This window comes from Oreochromis aureus, linkage group 10, assembly GCF_013358895.1.
Source record: "Oreochromis aureus strain Israel breed Guangdong linkage group 10, ZZ_aureus, whole genome shotgun sequence".
NCBI classification, from domain to species: Eukaryota; Metazoa; Chordata; class Actinopteri; order Cichliformes; family Cichlidae; genus Oreochromis; species Oreochromis aureus.
This window is the reverse complement of record NC_052951.1, coordinates 12,586,281-12,605,228: the sequence shown is the minus strand read 5'-3', so window position 1 is coordinate 12,605,228 and position 18,948 is coordinate 12,586,281. Positions and strand designations below refer to the sequence as shown.

At 38.4% G+C, this 18,948-nt stretch overlaps 2 protein-coding genes across 4 annotated transcripts; one reads left to right on the top strand and one right to left on the bottom strand.

Annotated features, from left to right (window-relative positions):
• Nucleotides 1–859: 859 nt before the first annotated feature.
• tm4sf21a (transmembrane 4 L six family member 21a) lies at nucleotides 860–4,722 on the top strand. The gene is made up of 5 exons (XM_031752498.2): nucleotides 860–1,150; nucleotides 1,516–1,581; nucleotides 4,003–4,142; nucleotides 4,227–4,458; nucleotides 4,564–4,722. The coding sequence occupies exons 1-4, from the start codon at nucleotides 974–976 to the stop codon at nucleotides 4,423–4,425; spliced, it is 582 nt and encodes a 193-aa protein (XP_031608358.2). The 5' UTR covers nucleotides 860–973; the 3' UTR covers nucleotides 4,426–4,458; nucleotides 4,564–4,722.
• A 179-nt stretch (nucleotides 4,723–4,901) lies between these two features.
• slc25a15b (solute carrier family 25 member 15b) lies at nucleotides 4,902–12,841 on the bottom strand. 3 transcript variants are annotated; one of them, XM_031752495.2, is made up of 7 exons: nucleotides 10,968–11,413; nucleotides 9,188–9,278; nucleotides 8,590–8,848; nucleotides 8,363–8,500; nucleotides 8,045–8,220; nucleotides 6,373–6,531; nucleotides 4,902–6,245 (listed from the first exon to the last, which is right to left on the bottom strand). In XM_031752495.2, the coding sequence occupies exons 2-7, from the start codon at nucleotides 9,240–9,242 to the stop codon at nucleotides 6,124–6,126; spliced, it is 909 nt and encodes a 302-aa protein (XP_031608355.1). In that variant the 5' UTR covers nucleotides 9,243–9,278; nucleotides 10,968–11,413; the 3' UTR covers nucleotides 4,902–6,123. The 3 variants fall into 3 exon arrangements, with proteins under 3 accessions (XP_031608355.1, XP_039474392.1, XP_031608356.1); XM_039618458.1 differs by lacking the exon at nucleotides 10,968–11,413 and adding an exon at nucleotides 12,679–12,841 and having other exon boundaries at nucleotides 6,104–6,245; XM_031752496.2 differs by having other exon boundaries at nucleotides 6,104–6,245; nucleotides 9,188–9,274; nucleotides 10,968–11,426.
• Nucleotides 12,842–18,948: the final 6,107 nt, after the last annotated feature.

Genomic DNA, 18,948 nt, shown 5'->3' with positions numbered 1-18,948 from the left:
CATTGTAAAGTAGTGTAGTTGTTGTCTTCATCAGATTTTTTTTATGATAAGTCATCAAAAGTGACACAGGGAGAAATCCTGTTTACAGATGAGGGCTTCATCACTTCACATACCAATATATTGTGCATTAATATGATTTGATGTATTTCTGATGCTTCTCTTCTGCTTCTAAAAAGAATAATCAGTCAAAATACAATCTACGACACACAAACATTACTGTTCTTCAGGTGAGGGAGGTAAAACCAGAGCTTATAATTACAACTTTTTACAAGGGTTCAGTAACCCTGATTCACTCTGTGTTGTTTGGAGACCACGTTTTGGGCAGGAGGAGCTCTTCTTATTCTCTTTCATTTTAAATTTCAGCTCGCCAGAATGTTTGATGAGTGTTTAACCAACCACAAAGAGACCGTGTCAGTGACATATTGATCTTTCTTCCACTTTGTGTGTCGCTATAGCAGCAGCAAAGCAAAGTCCAGCTGTGCTTTGATCATGCAATACAGCATATCCCCAGGATGTCTTACACTGGTTTTAAATTTGTCTCTGACACCAATAACCTTGGCTGTTTTACATTCCGACAACATACAAGAAACTCAGTTGTATTTAATCCTAAAAACAGTCTTGGAGGTGTGACCACTCAGCTCATTAGTTGTGACATCATCAGTACCACCATGTGTCACTAAGGTGACCAACAGAAATTAACAGAAATTTGGGGTTATCTTATCATGCCGACACCAACTGGCGAACAGAGCAAGCATGAGTCAGACACACTTCCACAGCCTGTCCCAGACCCTTTTTTCCTTTGCTATTGCCCTGTCACCACACCTCCCACACCCTAACCTCCCTCCCACTTATGAATTTATCTTCCCAGTATGAATCCCCAGTCACTTTGGAGTGGAGCCTCTTTCTATAAAGGGCGATTAGCATCTGAGCTCAAACTTTGCTACCAAGTTAGTAACTTTCTCCATCTGCAGACATGTGCACTGGAAAATGTTCCCGCTGCATTGCTATTACTCTGTACCCACTAGTAGTCATATCTATCATCTGTAACATCGTGCTGTTCTTCCCTGATGGGGACGTCAGCTATGCCAAAGACGGACATATTACCGAGGAGGTGAAATACATGGGGGGACTCATTGGAGGGGGCATACTGGTGAGTGGTCCTCTGTTTTTCAGTGTGTTACTAAAGGATAGAGCTGATTTCTTTTATGAAAATTTGGAGTCTCAGAAAAAAATATACCTTTACACATGCACACAGTTTTAGACTGTATATCTGAATTAAATCCATGTGTTTTCTGAGAATTAGTTTAGTGTTTAAAGATTTGTTTCAGTGTGTTTGACACTCGCATGAGAATCATCTAAACTGGGCGTGAGCAGGGTGCAAAAGTCAGAATTCATTGGTGCGCACTGTTTCTTAAAACATGAATGAAGGCTCATGTTTGCATGTTTACAGAGTCTTTTATTCCCCTAATGTCAGACTGAATATTATGTCCTATCACCTCCTTTGTCCTTCTACAGGTGTTGCTACCAGCACTGTACATTCATTTAACTGGCAAAGAGGGTTGCTGTGGAAATCGCTGTGGGGTGAGTCAGACATGAGTACAGTAAGATGCTTCAGGTTAGAGGCTTGAAGTTTAATGATTAACACATTAAATGTAAAGTATCAATATGCATATGCACACACATCTCGACTGAAAGGAGATTTGAATTGTGTAAATGTCAGGGAAACTCTTTGGACTCTCACTCTCACTGCAACTTATGTGGATCATTCCTGGGATGTGGTACCGTTTGAGTCATCGTGACTAAAATAATGTATTTTGTATAATAATGGGTCATATAAAATGTATAATTTTGTATAAAAATGCTACGGCTGCAGCAACTCATCACGTAATTTGAATAACTTCATCATAACAACATGTTTCTAGCATCCAAAACAGGAGCGCTTTTTTTTGTAATCACCATAAAACCTCTGGGTCAATAAAACATTGTGGCACTGATGTAGGGCTGTTAGGTTGGATATTTAATTATTATTAACATTAATTATTAACATCTACACCATCATAACATCTTATTTTAAGCAGCACAAAATTTTGCATCAAACCACAGGGCAAACTTCGCAATGCTGACATGCTCACTTTTCTTCAGAACAACCACCACAAGCTCCTTTAACAGCGTACAGACACAAACTCACTTATTCACTTAAACATTATAGGTAATTTTACTTTATGCCCTAGTTTAAATTGTAAGCATACCTTATTTTATTTGACTTTACTATACTTGAGATCATTTATTTATTTTTGCATTAAGAAATGTTTTTCTTTAAAACATTACATCTGAATACTACGGGAGGGTTTAATTTTTTGAAATTTTATTTATTTAAATGATTAAAAATGTTGCAATTTCTAAAATGGAAAATGAGCAGTTCATTTTTCTTTTGAATATTTTTTATTGCTCAAAATAAGACAAAAGTATTTCTTATCCAGTTACACTTAATAATCAATTGATGGAATAATCGATAAAATATTCGATTACTAAAATAATCGGTTGCTGCAAACCTTGTCAATACAATACAATTTAGACAAAATTGTTATATTATAATATCCTGAGCCTGACCAGTGTATTTTTTTAATAGTTTAACAAGTCCAGTTTCAGCTGAGATACTTTTTAGAGGATGTTATCATCTTGGCACTGAATGGACTGACCCATATACTTCAATTCAATTCAGTTCAGTTTTATTTATACAGCGCCAAATCACAACAACAGTCGCCTCAAGGCGCTTTATATCGTAAGGTAGACCCTACAATAATACATACAGAGAAAATAAAATAACAATCATATAACCCCCTATGAGCAAGCACTTTGACGACAGTGGGAAGGAAAAACTCCCTTTTAACAGGAAGAAACCTCCGGCAGAGCCAGGCTCAGGGAGGGGCGGGGCCATCTGCTGCGACCGGTTGAGAGATTTTAATATTATAATAGACTAACAGATTTTATTAATAGATTTTCATAAAATCAAAACGTAAAGTAGTCCTGTTAATGAACCGTTGTTTCTAAAGTTAAGCTACAATTACACTGTGAAATGTGAGTCTGCTACGGAAATTAAAAAGGTGACCTAACACAGCACCAACCAGTAGCACTCAAGTTAACTTGCTCTCTGGGTAATATTTACATTTAAGGGAAACAGTATTATATTTTCTATATATTCATTTTGTTTTCTTTGCACATTAAAAACAAGTGAAAAGTGCAAGCTTTTGTCATCTGCCTTGTTACAAGCTTTTTTTTTTTTTTTTTTAGATAATTTTGACTATAATTATTTTTAATCCGGATAGATTACAAGTGTAGCATTCATTTCATTAAAATTTTTAGCAATAAATATTAATTGAAAACGTTTCTGATCACTAGTTTTGTTCCGTTCACGAACATGGACACGTATTCAACTTATGTATTTATACGATTACTATCACTTTGACCTTCATATCAATATAATGACCTTGAAGGAGAGGTCAGAGGTCAAACGTGAAATATTTTAAATCTTTATACAGTACTTTCTATTTGCTGACAATACACAACACAATTGTAAGAATGGTGGTTTCTGAATTATAAAGCTTTCCCCTAATTTTCAGCCAATAAAACATTAAGTCGACCTTGAAGACCTTAAAGCCAAATTTTAATGGATTGCTAACATGACCTCACGCTAAGTTTTATCAGAATTCATTTCAAACCTTTTAAGGTATCATGTTTACATACAGAGTGAAATAAACACTAGCAAAACAAACTCTGTGGAGGGAGACAGACCTGTTTTAGTATGTTTGGTTTGGCTTGTAGTTAAACTTGAATGAATCTACAGTTTATGGGAAAAGCAAACACTGACAGAAAAATGTCACCAGATGCTTAGTGAGCACCTACAACTACCTAAATGTTTCATTTATCAACAGGATGGAAAAAAATGTGTCTTTAAACTGTATCATGATTGCGTTTGACCTTTATCATTTACTCTCTCTGCAGATGTTCTTATCAATTGCATTTGCTGCATTGGGTGTTGCAGGAGGCCTGTACAGTATAATTGTTGCAGTACTTGGTCTGCAGAATGGGCCTCTCTGCAAAACCGTACTGGTCTGGACAACGCCTTTTAAAGAACTCACAGGGTAAAGCACAGGAGTGACTTCCTCGTGACACATTTGATATGTTTCTCACCTCTTAGTCATTTATAAATCTCCTGTCTTGCACAGTGACAACAACTACCTGAAGAACGATAAATTATGGAGCTTGTGCACAGAGCCTAAGAACATTGTGCAGTTTAACCTTGGACTGTTCGGCACTCTGCTGGCCACAAGCTGCCTGCAGGTGATCCTCTGTGCCATACAGATGATCAACGGTCTCTTCGGCTGTCTGTGTGGAACCTGCAATAAGGAAGCTCAGATCGCCTAAAAAAAATGTATAAATAAAAAACATTAAAAAAAGGTAAAAATGATTTACTTCTCAGATGCATGTAGAGACAATCCACACTTCACCTCTCCTCTCTGGATTATTATGTGGTTATTTTTTTATGTATTCTTTAATTCACAGACACAGTTTCTGACAGTTGATGGGCGCCCCCTGCTGGATGAATGACGATAAACTTCATGTCTGCATCTGCATAAAACATTCTCTTTGAAGTTGTACTGTTTAACAAAATAACTTTTTATGTATTTAATACTTCATATATTAACAGAAAACTTAAACTCACTGTTGTGCATTTTAATATTTAACAGTAGAAATGATTTACACCAATTAGATGGCCAGTTTTAAATAAACTGGTTTAAAGCACTGCAGCTACAGTTTCAGTACTGCATTTTGTTGTATGTGACGTTTGAATAATTGTGCTTTACAGTCAAAGTAATACAGTAATTACAGTCAAAGGAAAATAAAATAAATCTTACTTTTAATGTAGGCTGCATTAGTACAATAAATATCAGGTTTGATGTACAAACAGTTCTCCGTCTTTCGTTAGCATTTCCAGGATAAAATATCTACACTTCTGTATAAAACTGAAGAGAACAGGATTGAGAATTCTGAACTGCAAACTCAGCATTGAAAGGGGAAAACATATGGGAAATGGCACATAATCAGGCAAAGGTTACACACACAAAAAAAGATTAATGCTGGGTCTCAACATACTGAAGAATCACAGCACGGAGTGGAGTACAGTATGGCAACCATGACAAAGAATAATCAGCCTATGATTTAAAACAAATCGATGTTCCTTCTGAAAGCAGCAGAATTTATGAGCAGAACTACCCAGACAGACAAACCCAGGTGAGATCCCAAATTAAGGTGTCCACATTGCTGCCAATGATTCTATAATGAGTTAATAAAATTTAAAAATAGTTAATAAAATTTACTGAAATAGCATATGCCGCTTTATTATCTTTACATAGTCATATTAAGTTTTGCCCTAAATATAATCTCAAAACCTAAAAGAGTCATTTTATTCATGTCTCTACACAACTTGAAGAGACAGGAATGTATTTGTGCCTTCAAGTAGTGCATGTGGAGTGGATAAGAGCCCCGAGTGCTGCTTGTATGACCACAGGGGGCTTTCACAACAACTCTCCTCTTTAATCAGGTAACCGATCCCGTGTGAAAGAATCGTTACGTGTGACGATGACCTTGTTGAGGTAGAGGTAAAATAATAAACGGAAGTGCTGGCAGTTCCTGGTAAAGAGGCTGTTTGCTCAATACTGTGCTATGCTTAGACATTTTATTAGGTGAAATCCCAGCAGATCAGCAGTTTCTGAAATACTCCAACAACCACGCCATGTTCACACTTACCAAAATCACACGTCTTCCCCATTCTGATGCTGAACTATGAATGTGATTGGCTGGTTAATGAGCAGCAGAACAGGTGTACCTAACAAAGTGGCAGGTGACTGTATTTTTTCCACCGAAGTATTAAAAAACTAAAAATTATTCTATGTAAGAACCAGAGTAATACTGTGATGTAAACGCTGAGTCAAAAGCGAGTTGCTTCAGTCTCAAAGGAGATGGAGTGTGGCAGTTTTCAGAGCCCACGTATAAGGTCATATGGCTATAATACTTCACTTTCAGTTTGCCGTTTCTTCATTTGTGTTAAGGATGTGGACCGTTTTAGCTGTCAAACTGCTTCATCATGAGCTTCCGGCTGGCCTCGTAACCCAGAAACAGAGCTCCATTAGCAGGGAAGGTGCGGATCATGGTGGGGGTAAGACCAGAGTAGAGCGCCCTCACACCTAAACACAAGAAACAGCCGAGCTTACAGTCTGAAAACTGAAACTCCTGAAAGCTTTAGTCTTTTGGACCAAGACTCCTTTTTTAAACATGTTATGGAAAATATTATAAAACCCTTCATCTGCTTACCTTCAGTGCGAGTGATGGTCATGAAGGTCTTGAAAAAGCCCGCCTGTTTGCCCATCATAGACATGACTTGAATACGAGATTTGACACAATCCATAGGGTAGACCACCAGCCACAGACACGCCCCTCCAAAACCGCCGCTGAACACAATTGGAGCCACACCTTCAAGATACACAGCATGTTAAATATTAGAGTTCCTGACAGTGCAATAAAAAAAAAAGAATGCTTGCTTTGAAGGGCTGCCAGGAGAAAACGTGCTCTATATAAAAAGATCATAGGTTATCAAAAATGCATCTGACTGAACTACGTCTGGACCAATAGCCCGAGGAGACCAAAGTTGACCAACGTCATAACAACCGTCAAGCACGGTGGAGGAGGGGTGATGATTTGGGCTTGATATACCGCCACATGACCTAGGTAGGTTGCAGTCATTAAGTCAACCATTAACTCCTCTGTATATGAAAATATTATAGATTCAAATGTGAAGCAATCGAAACAGAGTCATGTAACAGGACAGTTTTTCCAAGCATGCCAGCAAATGTACAACAGAAAGCTGAAAAAGAAAAGGGAGTTATTCCAGCAGCCACAGTCAAATGTTGTAACTGCTGTAACTGAGCATGCAGCCTACTCTGTTTGACTTGCAACACCTTTAACATGTATGCACCAAGCAGGTATGCAGTTTACATAGTGTACTAATGGAAATGTACTGATAGAAATATCCTAACAGAGACATATTTGTAGTTTGATGACATTGAAAGTAGGGTAGTAATTAATTTCATCACTTCCGTCAATATATCGAAGGTGACAGGCAGAAATCTGGTTCAAAGATGTGGACTGTATTAAAATTTTCTTCACTTCACAAGTCAAATATAAGCACATTATATTATAAGAAGTAACATTTAATAACATATGTAAGTTAATAAAGTATATAATTTGTGTCTATTCTTTTGTCACTTTATTTAACATCCACGTTTTACCAGAACACCGTCCTTTTCTCTCCCGACATGCCACTGCCATTCTTCTTCATAACCTGGTCACTTCCCGGATCGATTACTACAACTCTCTTCTTTTTGGTCTTAGTCAAAAATCTATCCATAAGTTTCAACGTGTCCAGAACTCTGCTGCTCGTATTATCACCTGGACCCCTTCTATGCACCACATCACCCCTGCCCTACAGCAGCTTCACTGGCATCAATTTCAAGATACTTTTGTACACATTGAAGGCTATCCATCATCTCTCGCCTTCATACCTCTCTGACCTGGTTCAAATCACCATTCCTTCTCGGTGTCTCAGATCCTCCTCCTCTCTTTCTCTTTCCGTCCCTTCCCCCCGGCTAGCCACCATGGGGCGCAGGGCTTTCTGTTGCTCTGCCCCCCGTCTCCCTTCCTCCTGAGATAAGAAACATCACTTCCCTCCCTCTCTTTAAGTCCAGACTTAAAACTCACCTATTCACATCAGCCTATTCCACATAAATTTTTCCATCCTGCTACTTTATTTTATTTATTTGCTCAATGTTTTATCCTTATTATTTTGTAAATTGTTATGTTTGTTGTTGTTATTGCTTGTGTACAGTGTCCTTGAGTGTTTTGAAAGGCGCTTTCTTAAATAAAATGCATCATCATTATTAGTATTATTATTATTAATAATAACATAGGGAAACATTTATAGGAGTACCTATGTCATCCTTGCCACATTTCATGTAGTCTGCAAAAGTTGTGCGGCAGAGTTCGTAGGCACCGAAGAAGCAGAAGTAACCGGGGACCTCTCTGGCTATAGTGGTGGTCAGACCCTGGAAGAAGCCCAGTGGTCCCTCATTCCTTATGATGAATTTCACCACTGACCACACAGTGCTTCAGACAGAGCAGAGGGAAAGGTTGGTCAGTACACGAGACAGTAAAATAGCTTTTTATTAGATGAATATTTAAAAAGAACTGCAAATTACCAAACTGCACTTGAGAAACACCTGCCCCTGTTGTTAGGCAATTTACTTACTTCTGGCTACTGGCAATCTTGCCTGATGATGCCATTTCATGCATGGCTTGTAGTCGGCACTTGACAAGCTCAGTGGGGCAGAGCACCAGCGATGAGAAGATGGACGCTACTGAGCCAGCACAGGCTTTCTGCACGTCACTAACAGAGACAGAAAGACCAGCAGGCGGTTAGAGATCAGACACACACAAACTCAGGGCTGGCTTTGTGCTAACATAAAGAACAGCTACCTCAGCACAGCCTCGCTGTGCAGGCCGGCTGTGAAGCGGATGACCTGCTGACAGAAGCCGTAACTCATGAAGAGCACGGCGTTCTCGGCGATATTGGCCATCAGCGCCGGAGTAGTGCCCTGGTAGAGCCCACGCAGACCCACTTGTTTGTAGGTAGACACGAAGCAGTGGATGAAACCGCGGTACAGCTTAGGAAAGGTCTGCATTTTGACCTTTACTGTGTCTAGAGGCTGCCCGCTGAAGACGCACGCAGCTCCCCCTGGGGAGGACGAAAGTACAAAAACAGTAAATAACAGATGTGAACCGGCACATACAGACAGTTGCTACAGGAAAGGCAAACTTTTCACAAAAGCCAGCCAACATGTGCCGTGAAGAGATTAGTATCATAGCGGGCTCAGGCGAGAAACAGAAACACTGAAACAAATGAGCCAGAAAAAGACAGGAGTCATCAAAACATCCTTCAGTCTGACATAGGTGGTGAGGTTTTGTCAGCAGTAAAAAGCAACAGGATTACTTCATAGATATTAAAGACTGCATGTGCACATGTGTATGTTGGCTACTGTATAAAGAGTTTTAAGTGACAGGCTACTGCATTTACCTGTGGCTCCTGCAGAGAGATCAATGATGGCCTGGACTACTGGATGTGGAGCCATGGTAGGTCAGAAAAGGTCTCCCCTCCTCTCAGCTACCTGGGGAAAAATAGAAACCTATAAACGGTGTGCTTTAGTAAAAAATATAATCAGTTCATTGTTCCCCTCACACGGTAAATATGTGTGGATTAGATCCCCCGGAGAGAAAAGAGCAGCTGGGTTCATTACTAGTACACTAAATTAGTTGCAATTTCTACCAGAACTGCTCAAAATGTGAAAATAAATAAAATGTGAAGATGCTGGTAGATCTTTCTATGAGCTTGCATGTTAAAAATAGGGCACACATGATCCGATTTTGCACTTTGGAGTGTAAAATAAAACTTTTTTCCCCCCCAAAACTCCTACACAGCTATAAAGATGCATATCTGACGGTATGTTTAAAAGGTAAAATCCTTCTCAAAGTTCTATCCTTCTATAAAGCACCTGTGATTTGAAAAACCCAATGCCAAAACAGTCAAACAGTACTCTCTTCTACCAAGCCAGCTAACTATTTATGCATTGATTTAACATCTTGCTCACATTACACAGACATCTTTTACACACGGGACATAAAACAATGCAAAGTGAAAGAAATATCCAGTTTGCCTGTAGACTGTTAGACAATATCAAGCAGTAAAATAAAGCCCATATCTGCACAACTGCAAACTTCAGTGCTACATAGGCATTCCTTTTCTAAACTCCAAATGATCTTCTTCTCCACGCTGTGTGCATGTACCTCCACCTCACCTTATCCCTCCTTCACTACATCCATGAGTCTCCTCTAAGGTCTTCCTCTTTCATTCCCGCTTGGTTGCTCTATATTCAACATCCTTTGTCTGGCATGTCCTTGGCACACATCCAAATCATTTCAACCTTGTCCTACTAACTTTATTTAATTTCCTTCTATAATTTGGCTACTAGAAGTATCATGCACAAAGGAAATTGTTGACCACTAGAATCAATGACCAGAAAAGTCAAGGTTAGATTAGCTTGGTTGGTTTGCCACGGGTCACTGGCTCCAAAAGTGTCCTGCTTGGGTTGCAGCTCTCTTACAGCACTGCCATCCCGTCTGCATTTGACGTTAAAACGTAGTGCTCATTCAACAGTGGGTTAGCTGAGACTACATGCATGCAATTAATAACAATAGCCCTCAGAATTGGTTTCTATGTGGACAAAATCATTACATTTGAATTAAGAAAAGCTCAAAAAAGTGGATCCTGTGGAGAAGAAAAGCAGACTTTACCTGCGGTTTACCAAAAGCAAGTTCAGTCCTGTCTTTTAAGCCTTGTGTGGTCTCGATGCGTGCCAATCTAAAACCTCAGAGCTCATTTATAACTGAATGAGTGGTTCACAGCTGCCCTCTCTTCTACTAAACTATCTATTCCCACTTTTAAGGACACGGTGGTGACTCTTCCCCAGCTGATGAAACATGGCTCCAATGTTACTATCACTGGCCTATCTCAGCTTACACGTTACCAGCAGAGGCTGGTAAATGTTATTTTTGTGGCATAAATTAAACATGTGTTTTCCCCCGCTTCTTTAAAACAAAATGACACATGTATGCTGTATGCCACGGGTAGAGCAAAAAGTCCAACAGGTATGAGAGATAACTTAGGTTGTTAACATCACGAAAATCCAACAAGTTCGCTGAAATTATCAAAACAACTTACTGCTTTAATGACCTTACAGCGTGGGTTCACTCTGAGAGCTGAACAGACAGACGGAGTGCGGTAATTTCAGAATACCAACCTTACTGGAGAGCTTCGAGGTAAAATCTGTAGGTGAGGTTAACCTGGGTGTCTATGTGTCAGACATACGTTAATTCAGGGAGCTGCTAACCAAAGCTAGCATCATGCTAATTTACTCCAGCAGGCCACCGTTCAACGTGTATCTTAATGCTATCTCATTTGCAGCGCCTGTCCTCACTGTCTGCACAATGATCGATGCATTGCCCATCAACGATCCTGGGAGGTGATGAGGAGAGTACAGAGGTTGTGTCATTGGAGGAGAAAATGAAAAGTTGAGAGCGCCCTCTCTGCTCTAAATTCCAGGGACGAAACTTGCCGTCGCCCAACGACTCTGCTCAGAAAATTAGCAGTCTTACTAACCAGAATTCGCAAGAGCTGTAATGTAATTGGACTTTTTAAAATTTACATTGTAGCGTTACATGGTTATTATATAGTCGTAAATGTTAAATAGATGTCAAGATGCAGAAGCCGTCAGCGATACTGAGTGGTTCTCTTAGTTTTCTCGAGATCTTTGACACGGAGCCGCATGGCACAAGAAGAACCGGTAAAGCTTCCGGTTCACATGCTTTCGTGTTTTTCAAAATAAACTTAAACACCCCATCGAGCTGCCGAGTATTAAAGAAATTGTTTTTTGGTTTTTATTTCTATATATGTTGAAATTATTTTTCTATTATTATTTTTGTATATACAGTGCTATGCGAAAATATTAAAACACCCATCATTTCTCTGTATTTTTCTTCCAATGAGCCAGAGTTTCTTGTATTTTTTGAAGGGTTCTTGAGCAATACTTCACCAGGCTTTCTCGAGGTCTGTCAAAGTTTTTTTTCAAGCAAGCAAAGGCAATAAGGGATGAACCAGTATTGTGTAACAGCCAACTTAGGAAAGAACGGATTTTAGTTTGTTTCTTTAGGTACTCTGATACTTGCAGACTGTCATTGAAACTTATCATTTGTTCCCCTTTCATTAGTTGTATGAAGTTGTGTGCATTTTATAGATAGATAGATAGATAGATAGATAGATAGATAGATAGATAGATAGATAGATAGATAGATAGATAGATAGATAGATAGATAGATAGATACCATCTGAAATTGTAATGTCATTAAGGTGAAACAATCCACCTAGACCTGACCTCTGGCCAGTCTGTTTGCTGTTCACTGAAGCCTAATCAGAAAGGGTGGCTGTCAAGAGGCAATTTTTAATGAATGGAAACAGGGGGAAAAGGCTTAGGTGTGCCAAATTACACAAGAACTGTACTGAAAATCTGTGACAACATGTCCAATGGAGTGATAAATTAAAAGAGAGGAGTACAACAGTACCACCATCTGGAAAATGTCTCACTGGCAACAGCTTGATTCTCCAGCTTAATAATGATTCCAAACACAATGCCAATGAAGGAAAACTATACCTGGATAGAAAAATACAATAGCACACGATCAGTCACTATCGGTCAGTCAGACATACCAAATATTGACTTGCAAGCTTGATAGAATTGTGCAAACTCTCATACTGCATTTCCACATGTGTTTCGATGTGTCAATAAGTCGCTGGTTTATCCATTCTAATAAAACAACACATTTGCAGCATTGTGTCCTTCCTTAGTCATTGGCAGTCAGATATTGAAATCGAGTTAATACAAAGTCCTCATTTACTTTAACACTGGCTTTAACAGCTTATGAGGAACAAGCATGCAGATGAAGTAGGTAACTTACCTCCTCTCACAGTGCACACTAGATCCCAAATGGTCACAGTGTCCTTTAAATAAAGTTACATAACTCAAGATAGCTGTGTATCAAAGTGACAATCAGAAGAGAGAATTTGTTTTATTCCATGATGAATAGGCTAACTAAGCCCCTCAACTTTTGCACTTTTGCTTGTTTCTCAATCTGTCCAAACTCCAACTAGAAGTCACTGTACACTTATCTTTTGCAAGTGAGAAATAAATCTCCCACACCATGTTAGAGATTCAGAAAACCATCTAGCAGAGAAAAACACTTTTGGCTACAAAAGAATCGTACAAAATCCAAACAAAGAATGTCTCAGAACACTGTGTTCTCAATCACAGCTGCTCTCGCAGATCTGGGCTCTTAACTCTATAATTGCCTTATGCCTGTTGTATCATTAGAGGAGTCCCTTCCCTTCCCCAAGCATAATATTACAAAGTCTCCATTAAACACAAGCTTGCATTGAATTGTATTGTTTAAACCTCATCTCTAGCTCAGGGGTTGAAGTGGGCCAGCACACCTTCAATTAATGAGCATTTAAGTCTCATAAGCAGATTAATGCTGACAAAGTATTACTGACAAATTAGCTCATTTGTCGTATGCTGCAGCCTGGCGTTGGTTCCACTGATAGCACTGAGCAAGTGAGAAAATAATGACCTCCCACAGCCCTCCTTACACGCTCCAAACACCCTTCTTTCCTTCTCATCCCTGTGGTGCGTTCATGGGGCATTTGTAAATAAAGTTTTCTTTCTTTTTTTCAAACAGCTGGATAAACAGGACGGGTATGTACTAATATGTATATTTAGCTCTCAGCAACACTTTGTGACAAACATTTGTGATAAAATGCGTCTGCTAGCTAAATGCCTGCAGGTGTATTTGCCAGGGAGAGAATAGGAAACGCTTATGTACGACACTGAGAGATGGAGCAAGATCTAAGAATGAGGATGGGAGAGGAAGATGAGACATTATTTTCAAAGCTAAGAACTGCTCAGTAAGTGCAATTTGATAAACTGGAAACTTTTTAAAATCCTACATTTGATTTGTACATGATGATGATGATGATGCGGAATTACGTTTTTGGCTATTTAAAGATTGCCATGTATATAATAATCTAATGTAATGTGTTTTTCTGGTCTTACTGACCACTCAAAGCATTTTTAACTATAAGTCACACATTTTAACCACACATTCTCACACAGCACTTGATGCTATTGACCTCACATCCATGGCCATTTTCAATTCACAAATTAGCCTAACATGTATGTTTTGGGGCTATAAAAAGAAGTCCACACAGGTACAAGGAGAACATGCAAACTCCACACAGAAGGCCTGTAAGCTGTAAGGTGGCAGCACTATTATGTTGACCACAAAACGGCACAAAAACACTGGCAACTGTCAGTGCTACCCCTCAGCCTACCAGCATACACAGCTATAGCATCAGTTTCAAAATCATGCTTTGTCTTGTTCTCAAGTTATTGCAGTTATTGCACAAGATTTTGGAAATCCTATGTGACTTCCTTTTTGAGTTATGTGTTCAAAAGATTTTCAGAGAACTTGACCTTTGACCTTGAGGTCACTGAGATTCAAACTCATCCTAGATTGTTAGTAGATGTACCCTTGGTATCACATCGCTTTCCCAAACCTAGGTGTCCACGCTGCCTGCCGGACTGTCAGCGTGACGTCAATACCCCATCAGCCTTTTACGGCTGTAAAAAAACAACTGGCCAATTCAAGTTCTTATCATCATGCGCCCTCTACTGGCTGTTTCATGCGTCTACATCAAACATTAACCTGTGGAGCTCTGACAGAAACTGCAACAAACAATTATTTGCTTTAAGTTGGATTTCCTGTTTAAATTAAACATATGAAATCAAATTTTTTCTTTATCTCTGTTGTATTTTTTCGTAAAGGCAAAGGCTCCACGGAGGAACTTTGAACTGATATTGAACATTTTTGAGATATTTAGCTGTTAATGTGCATTAGCAGTTGTATCAGTCATTTCCCCCTCTTTTCCTTCTTAGAGAAGCCGAATAACGGAAAGCACTGTAGTTTTGTTATTTACCTATATGAACTTAATTGGTGCCAAAATACCATCTGTTTAAACTGAGTCACCCGGGATTAAATACACACACCCTCTGTCCACCGTCTTATCCTTTAAAACTCAGTCTAGACTCAGTTGACCACAACAACTCGTCAAATTTTGATATTTACCTTCAGACACACGGTCAATAAAAGACACATTTTTCAGATTTTTTTCCATATAACTTTGTTTTTTATCAAAAAAACAAAAAAACATTGACGTTGTCTACATCACAGACAAGAATCATCAATATTCTGTTTTAAACAATTTCGCCATGAACAGAATGAACCCCATGCCCATCCCACCCCTGGAGCAAACTCCTCTATACACAGTATACTTTACATACCTATAGTTCCTGTTCAGCCTTTGTACATTTTACATCATTATCAAAGTAGTATCAATAGATTTAAAATACATACAATGCTCTTCCATTGTAATTATAATCGCTATCCTGATTGTACATACAGCATCATTTCCCACACTTAGAGTTCTGTTGAGCAATTTCTGTGCCTCCTTTTCATCAGCATGTTCTTATAAAATATCCAGAAGAGACAACACGAGTCTCCGTAATTCACCAAAACAGAATACTCGGCAGATTGCAGATGATTGGCAGATGAGAAACATTTCGTAACTACCGCTGTGTGTCATGAGAGTGGAATAGTTGCCGCTGACTGCTGCTGACGTAGTTTTGAATACACAAATATTTACCGCAATCTACAACTTTTATTTACGTGTTCCTCAGGAACCATTCTCAGACTCTGCGAGGGGCTTTGCCACCAACTGTTGCGTCTGCTCGGACATGAGATTATGAGGTACAGTCAGAGAATCTCGGTAATCCCCAATTAGACGAGCTGCGCTGAAGGAATAACAAAGAGATTATAAAAGATCACCACAACCAAAAGAGTAACACAAGTTATAAAAGTGGAACAAGTCAAAAGTATTTGTATGGATTTGTTAAAGTTCTCGGTATTGGCCAAAAACGCTAGAAGTAGTGGGCAGTGCTGAATCGATATATAAATATTTTTACCCATCAGGATTAAAAACAGACTGATAAGTGGCTGACTAATTTGTAAAAAAAAAAGAAAACTGATTCAACCTTTGTGTTACCTTGGTGACAGAGGTCCTTAACACATAAAACTTTGGCACCACAGACAAGTCTGCTACAAAAAAAAGGTCGCACACCTCGAACTAAACATTAAAAAAAATGTGAGGAAGACTTTAATTGTTTTTTCTACGCACTGACAATGACAACTGATTAACGGCCAAACACGAGTATTCACAGCCAGGCACTTGTGTCCTTTCAGATGTGAGTCGAGGGCTGGGTCAGTCGGTGAGGAACATCTGGAGGGAGGGCGGTAAACTACGTGGAAGTTTTTACCTACAGGATTAAAACACACGCATTTGTCTTCGGGTCTAACAGCGCGCAAGCAGCAGTGCCACAATCATACGCTTAGTGACAAATCAAAGTTTCTAAATGTGGGAAAATCTACCAGTGTCAAAAATACAACATCAAGAAAGCCATCTTTGTTTGTACCCTGTAAAAGCAAGCCAGAGCCCCGGACAGTGTAGTTACTGCGGGAGGTCGGCATTGCAACACAACATAGAGTTGACCCTTTCTTTTTATATCTGCTAACAACACATCCTTATTCAATATTCAGTATCACCAACAAGGCTCAACTTGCCAGTATGGTACTGGATCCAGTATGCAAGCAGTCATTAACTATAAATCACACAACCTTCAGAAAAAACTTGCGTATCACAAACTTTGACTTCATTTGAATTTTAACAACCATTTTCCTTTTTTTTCTTCTTTTTTTTTGGCCCAATGGCTGTCTCATGAAAAGTGATTCATCTTAAGTCACATCTATGATCTTTGAAGAGTTTTTTTTAAGACCTTTTTGGCAATTGCTCTGACAGCAGCAAATTACAAATGGGATAAATGAGAAAGTCATGTGTGGGAGCAGGAATGGCACTGTTTCATAGTTTAGACCTCGAGTTTGAGAGAGAAAATAAAGCGTGACAGAGAAGTAGTACTATTCACACCTTCTGGGATCTGAATCCACATCCCCAAAAAATATCTGAACAATACATAAGTGTGTTAATACTGTTTTAGCCCAGATAAGCAGCCAGCCAGCAGGATTGGCTTCACCCTTCATCTCATGATATATTTTTTATTTTTTTGGGGGGGAGAGGGGTTCAAACCAAGCAGCTGTTTTAATTTCTTCTCAGTGTAGAGACAGGGGAAGTTAAATTATAAAAGAGATTAAGTATGAGTTTACATTAAAGTCTCCAGCATGAATAAGTGGCTGGTTGGTGGAGGGCAAGAGTAAAAAAAGAGGAGAGTTGGGGCAGAAGTGGACACATCCCAATGTGTGAATACACTAAGATGAAAAGATGAGTTTTCCTTTCATTGTTTTTTTTCTTTTTGGTTTTTCTTTTCTTTCTTTTTTTTTTGGCCAAACCACAGCTTGATAAAGCCAAACACACGAGCGAGGGTGTGTGCTTACATTGTGGCTGAAGTGTTAGGCACTGCAAAAAAGAGCATGAGATTGTTTTACATGTTTCTGATTCCAAACACAGTAAGGCAATTTGATTATGGTTGAATGACAGCAATGTAAGTTCCCAGCTTTTTCTCTCTCGATCAACAAATGCACAGATTAGACTCAGGCAAGAAATAACACTTGTTTTTTTGTTGTTGTTGTTTTTTTCCCATTTTCACAACCCTTCATAAGATTACCTGTGTAAAAACAGCTACAATCAAAAATGAGGCACTTTATAAAATACTATATATATTTATATATATATATATATGTATATATATATATATATCTAGGCTAAATAGTATTAATCAATATATGTATACTGTATATTTTGTATACCATTGTAATGTGTTACTTTATATAAGAATTGTGTTAACTGTTATGCAAATGAGAACAAGTACAGCACGTACTATAGTTTCTGTTATTCTATACTATAGTATACACTATAGTATAATATACAGTTCTAATAGAAAAGCTCAGTTGCAAAAAGTGTTTACACTTTGACGTTTCCAATGATTTTGAGCTACACAATCGTTCAAAATGCAGAATGTAAATAAAAAAAGCATTCAACGAATTGTAAAACTCATAAACCCAAATTTTATTCACAGTAAGGCTTAGAAAACATATCAGATGTTTTACTATTTCATGAAAAACATTAGCTCATTTGGAATTTGATGCGTTGCCACTATAAAATTCAAAATGAGCTGCTATTTTAATTAAAATAGTACTTTTTCTCCATTTAAACACTTGATATTTTTCCTATATTCTAATGTGAGTTAAAATTTGGGTTTATGAGAACTGCAAATCATTGCATTCTTTGTTTTTTTATTCACACAGCCTTGTAATATTGTATATGATCTGTCCTCATAAAAACATGAAGGGACTGTTAGGGACTCCAAAATTCATTCTTCTCCTAAGATATTTACTGATTTTTTTTTATACACTAGTTACAAAGATGGCTTACATTTTGATTTGCCTTACTATTTTCAGCTGGCTGTGGTTATCAAGTGGAATTGGGGGATAATTTGAGCGCTCAGATTCATTAGAAAGCTGTCGCGTGTGCTCGGTTCATGTGTAATAACTGCTTACGTAGCCATTCTTCTCAGTTAAATATAAAGAAGAGCTAGAATGGAATATTCATAATTTGGGCAAAATTTGGTATATCTGTTGTTTTTAAACTAAGTCTGACATTTTTTCTTCTATGCCAAAGCAGACAAGCAAGAATATTAGGTCAATCTGGTCATTTTAATTAAATCTTTCGCTCATTCATCGTTAATGAATTGATTATTGAGCATCTATGTCAGTTTTTTTCTGTATAATTGTGACATCAATCACTTTCATAAAATGCCTGCATGACAGCGAAGGCTTTCATGTGACTTCTTCTGCTGGATTTATGCTGTAAAACAAATACAGCATATATGAGTCCAGTGAAATTACTTTTCTTATGCCAGCTGCAGCTACTGAAGGTTATTAAACTGTCACTTAGGTTTGGGAATAAGGATGAAGGGGATCATGAGTTTCCTATCAAACCCTGAACACCACATAGTGTATAAGCAAATCCATTAAATATCCCAAAATACCACCGAGGAGCTTTCACTAGGCTTTAACAATGGCTACATTTTGAAAATGAACCACATG

Excerpts from the sequence above, each read along its gene's own strand:
- slc25a15b (XM_039618458.1), bottom strand. The coding sequence starts at position 9,242 with ATGGCTCCACATCCAGTAGTCCAGGCCATCATTGATCTCTCTGCAGGA. Across the intron at positions 8,849-9,187 it reads TCTCTCTGCAGGAGCCACAG|GGGGAGCTGCGTGCGTCTTC; the intron begins GTAAATGCAGTA and ends CGTCCTCCCCAG. Across the intron at positions 6,246-6,372 it reads GACCATCACTCGCACTGAAG|GTGTGAGGGCGCTCTACTCT; the intron begins GTAAGCAGATGA and ends TCTTGTGTTTAG.
- tm4sf21a (XM_031752498.2), top strand. The coding sequence starts at position 974 with ATGTGCACTGGAAAATGTTCCCGCTGCATTGCTATTACTCTGTACCCA. Across the intron at positions 1,151-1,515 it reads TCATTGGAGGGGGCATACTG|GTGTTGCTACCAGCACTGTA; the intron begins GTGAGTGGTCCT and ends GTCCTTCTACAG. Across the intron at positions 4,143-4,226 it reads CCTTTTAAAGAACTCACAGG|TGACAACAACTACCTGAAGA; the intron begins GTAAAGCACAGG and ends TGTCTTGCACAG.